General features: G+C 35.1%; 1 protein-coding gene across 1 annotated transcript; it reads left to right on the top strand.

Moving 5' to 3' along the window:
* Window positions 1-912: 912 nt before the first annotated feature.
* LOC113929563 (olfactory receptor 2T33-like) lies at window positions 913-1,887 on the top strand. Its single transcript, XM_027606541.1, has one exon. The coding sequence runs from the start codon at window positions 952-954 to the stop codon at window positions 1,885-1,887; it is 936 nt and encodes a 311-aa protein (XP_027462342.1). The 5' UTR covers window positions 913-951.
* The last annotated feature ends 5,741 nt before the right edge of the window (window positions 1,888-7,628 follow it).

Raw genomic sequence — 7,628 nt, 5'->3', positions numbered from 1 at the left:
TCTTCATCTCTTCAAGTATGATCCTATTCATTCAACAAGGGAGAAAAGTGTCAGTACTAGCAGATCAGGGATGAAAATAATTTTAGAGATTTAGATTAACTAGGGACTGAAGAAGAAATGATTTTATCTCTGTTTGGGCACTAATAAGCTTTATTTTCTCATTCCTCAAAAAAGGATTGTGTCTCTGTGACTTTCACAGGAAAGAGTATCATTATACAAAATCCCTTTATACAGTTAATGAAATGTTGCATTTAGTATCATAGTATTGCATTGGGAAACATATTCTAAGATGGTGATTATTGTATTCAGTGTATAACTTGATAAAGTCAAATTAATACATTAACAATTCCTAATTGAGTTATGCTTCTATCTACAGATTAATTCCTTCTAGTCCGTACATCCGAGAATATAAATTATCTTCTCTGGAAAGGAAAAATACCTTCCCAGATTAATCAATACAAGGCAAATTATCCAATTTTGGTTGGTTTCAATATATTATGATATACTAGAAATGCATAGCCCTCATTAATAAGTACATGAGTTTTATACTGCTGAACACATTGATTTAATTCTAAGAATGTGGATTACACATGATAAAAGCAAGCCCAAATGTAAATGACAAAGGGAATATTTTACTTCTTCTCCATTATGTTGATATCATTTAGCACAAGACCTGCTGACAACTTAATTCAGTTTATCAAGAAATTTTACTCATTATACTAATTAAGCTAATTAAACCTTTGAAGTGCTTGTAATGAAAATAAAAAAAGGTGAAATTAATTTTATGCCCAGGTTAGAAAGACATTGGAAATCACATAAGCGGGATTTGGAAAAGGTTTCAACATTTTCACACAAATTCTTTTCATGAAGAATATACTTGAAGTAGAACATTGTAAATGATGAAAACTGTCATTTATTTCTTCATTTGCAGTGTCACTCTTGTTTGAAATCATGAACATTTGGAACACCACCTCGGATTTCATTCTTCTAGGACTCTTTAACCACACAGGAGCCCACCTATTTCTCTTTGTGATGGTTCTGACAATTCCCTTCAGCTCTCTAGTAGGCAATGCACTCATGCTCTTCCTGATTCACCAGGATGTCCAGCTCCACACGCCCATGTACTTCCTACTGAGCCAACTCTCCCTCATGGATATGTTGCTGGTCTCCACCATTGTGCCCAAAATGGCAGCTGACTACTTGACTGGCCTGAAGTCCATCTCCCCCGCTGGCTGTGGGTTGCAGATCTTCTTCTTCATGTCATTGGGAGGGGCTGAGTGCTTCCTCTTAGCAGCCATGTCCTATGACCACTATGTGGCTGTTTGCCACCCACTGAGATACCCCATTCTCATGAGCTGGCAATTATGCCTGAGAATGACTGTGGGGTCTTGGTTCCTGGGGGCAGCTGATGGACTCATGCAGCCTGCTGTTACCCTGAGCTTCCCATTTTGCGATGCACATGAGATCAATCATTTCTTCTGTGAGGCCCCTACTCTGATGCGTTTGGCTTGTGCTGACACAGTTGTTTTTGAGTATGTGATGTACATCTGCTGTGTATTAATGCTCCTGATCCCATTTTCTCTCATCTTGATTTCCTATATTCTCCTTTTTGCTGCTATTCTTGAGATGCATTCTAGAGAGGCCCGCAAGAAGGCTTTTGCCACCTGCTCCTCACATCTCTGTGTGGTGGGACTCTTTTATGGAGCTGCTATTTTTATCTACATGAGACCCAAATCATATAGGTTAGCTAACCATGATAAAGTGGTGTCAGCCTTCTATACTATCTTCACTCCTTTGTTGAACCCTATCATCTACAGTCTGAGGAATAGTGATGTCAAGGGAGCCCTGAGAAAGTGTATGGGTCAGTGTGCTGCCCTTAAGTCATGACTAATATTAGTTCGATTTGCCCAAAATTTCAAGCTTGTACAAAACTGACTGTGTATGGGATACCTGGGTGGCTCAGTTGGTTGAACATCTGCCTTTGGCTCCGGCCATGATCAGAAGGTCCTGGGATGGAGTCCCGCATTAGGCTCCTTTTTCAGCAGGGAGCCTATTTCCCCTCTGCCTGCAGTTCCTCCTGCTTGTGAGCACTCCCTCTCTGACAAATAAATAAATAAAATCTTAAAAAAAAAACTGTGTGAAATTCCCTAGAGAAAGTTTATATATGCAATATATCTATAACTTTTACTATTTAACTTTGAAATGCAGACACACCTCTATATTTCACATTTTTATGTATAATCATTTTATTGTATTTTTTAAAAAATTTAAGATCATTTTTTCAAGTTTTTTAAAAAATTCCTGTTAGTAAATATGCAGTGTAAATTTAGTTTCTGTTTTTGAATTCAGTGATTCAAAACTTACATAGAACACCCAGTGCTCATTACAACAAGTGCACTCCTCAATCTGCATCCCCTATTTAACCCATACCCCCCACCTTCCATCCAGTTACTATCAGGTTGTTCTGTATAGGTAAGAGTTTGTTTCCTGGTTTGTGTCTCTTTTTTTCTTCTTCTTTTGTTTCTTAAATTCCACATATGAGTGAAATCATATGTTAGTTTTCTTTCTCTGACTGACCTACTTCCCTAAGCATGATACTTTCTAAGTCAATCCATGTTTTTCCAAATGGCAAGATTTCATTCTTTTCATGGCTGATTAATATTCCACCTTTTTTTTTTTTTTTTTTACCCATTCTTCAGTCAAACGACATTTGGGCTGATTCCATAATTTGAATGTTGTTATAAAAATTCTGTAAATATTGGGGCATATATATCTCTTTGAATCAGTATCTTTGTATTCTTTGGGTAAATAATGAGTAGTGCAACTGCTGTTCTGTAGGGTAGTTCTATTTTTATCTTTTTGAGGACCCTCCATACTGTTTTCCAGAGTGGCTGCACCAGCTTGTATTCCCACCAAAATTGTAAGAGTTTTCCCCTTTCTCCATATCCTTGCCAACATCTATTGTTTCCTATGTTGTTAAGTTTAGCCAAAACAGCCCTGACCGTTTTGAGGTGATATCTCATTGTAATTTTGATTTGTATTTCCATGATGATGAGTGGTGGTGAGTATCTTTTCATGTATTTACTGGAACTTTATATGTCCTCTTTGGAAAAATGTCTAATTGTCTTTTGCCAATTTTTAACTGGATTGTTTTTTGGGTGTTGAGTTCGAGTTTTTGGGTGTTTAAGTTCTTTATACATTTTGGATACTAACCCTTTATCAGATATGCCATTTACAAATAACTTCTCCCATTCTGTAGGCTGCCCTTTACATTTGTTGATTGTTTCCTTCACTCTGCAGAAGCTTTTTATCTGATGAATTCCCAATAGTTGCTTTTGTTTCCCTTGCTTGAGAAGACACATCTATAAGAAGTTGCAATGGCTGATATCAAAGAAGTCACTGCCTGTGTTTCCCCAGGATCTTGATGTAATCCTTTGCCAAACTTAGGTCTTTCTTCCATTTTGAATTTATATTTGTGGATGATGTAATGTGATACAGTTTTATTTTTTTATGTTACTGTCGAGTTTTTCCCAGCACCATTTGTTGAATTGACTGCCTTATTTCCATTGGATATAAATTCTGATTTGTCAAAGATTGGTGGATCATACAGTTGTGGGTACATTTCTGGATCTTCTATTTTGTTCCATTGATCTATGTGTCTGTTTTTGTGCCAGTATCATTCTGTCTCGATTATAATTTTGTAATATAGCTTGGACAGGAATTGTGATGATTCTAGCTTTCCTTTTCTTTTTCAGGATTGTTTTGGCTATTTAAAATCTTTTCTGGTTCAATAAAAATTATGAAATTATTTGTTCTAACTCTGTGGAAACTGCTGGTGGTATTTTGATAGGGATTGCATTAAATATGTAGATTGCTTTGGGTAATATAGACATTTTAACAATTTTCTTCTCTAATTCATGTGCATGGGAAGTTTTTCCACTTCTTTGTATCTTTCTTTCTTCTTTCTTTCTTTCTTTCTTTCTTCCTTTCTTTCTTTCTTTCTTTCTTTCTTCTTTCTTTCTTCTTCTTTTCTTTCTTTCTTTCTTTCTTCTTTCTTCTTCCTTTCTTTCTTTCTTTCTTTCTTTCCTTCCTTCCTCTTCTTCTTCTTTCCTTTCCTTCCTTTCTTCCTTTCTTCCTTCCTTCCTTCCTTCTTCTTTCTTTTTCTTTCCTTCTTTCTTTCTTTCTTTTCTTTCTTCTTTCTTCTTTTTTTCTTTCTTTCTTTCTTCTTTCTTTCTTTCTTTCTTTTTTTCTTCTTCTTTCTTTCTTCTTTCCTTCCTTCCTTCCTTCCTTCTTCTTCCTTCCTTCCTTTCTTTCCTTCTTCCTTCCTTCCTTTCTTTCTTTCTTTCTTTCTTTCTTCTTTCTTTCTTTCTTTCTTTCTTTCTTTCTTTCTTTCTTTTCTTTCTTTCTTTCTTTCTTTCTTCTTTCTTTCTTTCTTTCTTTCTTTCTTTCTTTCTTTCTTTCTTCTTTCTTTCTTTCTTTCTTTTTTTTTCTTTCTTAAGTGTTCTACAGTTTTCTGACTAAAGGTATTTTTCCTCTTTAGTTAGGCTTATTCCCACGTATCATTGTTTTGGGTGCAATTGCAAATGAGATCAATCCATTTATTTTTTTTTTCTGCTGCCTCATTATTGGTGTATAGAAATGCAACAGATTCTTTACATTGATTTATATCCTGTGAATTTGCTGAATTCATGTATTAGTTCTAGCAAATTACTGGTGGGGTTTTTCAGTCTACATAGAGTATCATGCCATCTGCAACTAGTGGAAGTTTGACTTCTTCCTTGTGAAATTTGATGCTTTTATTTCTTTTTGTTGTCTGATTGTTGAGGCTAAGACTTCCAGTACTATGTTCAATAGAAATGGTGAGATTGAACATCCCTGTCTTGACTCTGATCATAGAGGAAAATCTCTTAGTTTTTCCCCACTGAGGATGATATTAGTTGTAGATCTTTCATATATGACCTTTATGATTTTTAGGTTTGTTCCCTCTATACCTACTTTGTTGGAGTTTTTTTATTAAGAATGGATGCTGTATTTTGTCAAATGCTTTTTCTGATTCTATTGATAGGATCATAGGGTTCTTCTTTTCTTTTCTTTCCTTTTTTCTTTTTTTAGTAATGTGTTGTATCATGTTGATTGATTTTAACATATTGAACAACTCCTGCAGTCGAGGAATAAATCCCAGGATCATGGTCAGTAAGTCTTTTAATGTACTGTTGGAATCAATTTGCTAGTATTTTGTTGAGAACTTTTGCATCCATGTTCATTAGGGATATTGGCCTGAAATTGTTCTTCTAGTGAGGTATTTATCTGGTTTTTGAATCAAGATAATTCTGGCCTTGTAGAAGGAATTTGGAAATTTCCTTCCATTTCTAATTTTTGGAACAGTTTGAGAAGAATATGTATTAAATCTTTGTTAAATGTTTCATAGAATTTCCCTGGTAAGGCATCTGTCCCCAGATTTTTGTTTGTTGGGAGATTTTCTTTTGTTGTTGTTATTGTTGCTGTTATTGTTGTTATTACTGTTGTTATGGGGAGATTTTTGACTACTGATTCCATTTCTCTCCTAGTTATTGGTCTGTTCAATTTGTCTATTTTTCCTGTTTCAATTTTGGTAGTTTGTGTCTGTCCAGGAATTTATCTATTTCTTCCAAATTGCCCAGTTTGTTGGCTGATAATATTTCGTAATACTGTCATGATTATTTGTATTACTGTGGTGTTGGTTGTGATCACTCTTCTTTTGGTAATGATTTTATTTGTTTAGGTCCTTTCTCACTTTTTTATGATCAGTCTGGGTAGGTGTTTATCAATATTATGAATTTTTTCAAAGAACAAGTTTTTAGTTTCATTGATCTGTTGTACTTTGTTTTTGTTTCTATTTCATTTATTTCCGCTCAATTTTTTTATTATTTCCCTCTTCTGCTGGCTTTTGGCTTTATTTGATTTTTTTTTCTTGCTCCTCTATGTGTAAGGTTAGGTTGTGTATTTGAGACTTTTCTTGCTTCTTGAAGTAGGCCTGTACTGCAATATACTTCCCTCTTGAGACTGACTTTGCTGCATCCCAAAGGTTTTGGACAGTCGTGTTTTCATTTTCATTTTCTTCCATATATTATTTTTATTTCTTCTTTAATTTCCTGGTTAACACATTCATTCGGTAGCAGGATGTTCTTTAACCACTATGTATTTGTGGTCTTTCCATTTTTTTTTCTTGTGGTTGACTTCAAGTTTCATAACATTGTGGTCTGAAAATGCACATGGTATGTTCTCTATCTCTTTGTACTTGTTGAGGCCTGGTTTGTGACCCATTATCTGATCTATTCTGGAGACTGTTCCATGGAGAATGTCAAAAAAGAATGTGTATTCTGCTTTAGGATGAAATGATCTGATTATATCTGTGAAGTCTATCTGGTTGAGTGTGTCATTCAATGTCATTGTTTCATTGCTAATTTTCTGTTTGATGAGCTGTCCATTGATGTAAATAGGTTGTTAAACTCCCCTACTATTGTTTTATTATTATCAGTGAGTTTCTTCCTATTTGTTATTAATTGATTTATATATTTGTGTGATCCCATGTTAGGGGTATAATTATCTACAATTGCCAGGTCTTTTTAATGGATAGACCCTTAATTATGGTGTAGTACCCATCTTTCTCTCTTGTTACAGTCTTTCATTTAAAATCTTGTTTGTCTGATATAAGTATGGCTTCTCAGGCTTTTTATTGATGTCCATTCACATGATAGATGGCATTCCATTCCCTAGCTCTCAATTTACAGGTGTCTTTAAGCCTAAAATGAGTCTCTTGTAGACAGCATATATATGGGTCTTTTTTTTTTTTAATCCATTCTCATACCCTATGTCTTTGGATCATTTAGTCCATTTACAGTCAGAGTGATCATTGATAGATGTGACTTCAGTGCCATTGTATTATCTGTAAAGTTGGTGTTTCTGGTGATGTGTTCATTCCTTTACAGTCTTTGTTACTTTTGGTCCTTCTTTCCCACTCAAAGTCCCCTTTAGTATTTCTTGCAGGGCTGGCTTAATGGTTAGAAACTTTTATTTAGCTTGTTTGTGTGGGAAACTCCTTCTCTCCTTCTATTGTGAATGACAGCCTTGATGGATAAAGTATTCTTGGCTGCATATTTTTCCCATTCAGCAAGTTGACTATATCATGCCACTCTCTTCTGGCCTGCCAAATTTCTGTGGACAGATGTGCTGATAACCTGACTGCCTTCCCTGGTAGGTTAAGGACTCTATCCCCTTGTCCATTCAGGATTCCTTCCTGGTCTGTGTATTTTGTGAATTTGACTACAATATGTCTTGGTGTGGGCTGGCTTTTATTGAATTTGATGGAAAATCTCTGTGCTTCTAGGATTTTGATGTCTGTTTCCTTCCCCCAGATTAGGGATGTTTTCAGTTATAATTTGTTCAAATAAACATTGTATTCCCTTTTTCCTCTCTTCTTCTTCTGGGACTCCTTTGACATGAATGTTATTATGCTCTACGGAGTCGTTCACTTCCCTAAGTCTGTATTTGTGATCTAATTCTTTTCATTCCCTCTTCTTTTCAGCTTCATTATTTTCCATAACTATATCTTCTATATCACTGATTGATTGCTCTGCTTCATCCATCTC

Source organism: Zalophus californianus, chromosome 5, assembly GCF_009762305.2.
Source record: "Zalophus californianus isolate mZalCal1 chromosome 5, mZalCal1.pri.v2, whole genome shotgun sequence".
NCBI lineage: Eukaryota > Metazoa > Chordata > Mammalia > Carnivora > Otariidae > Zalophus > Zalophus californianus.
The sequence above is the reverse complement of the archived record's forward strand: the minus strand, read 5'-3'. Positions and strand labels throughout refer to the sequence as shown.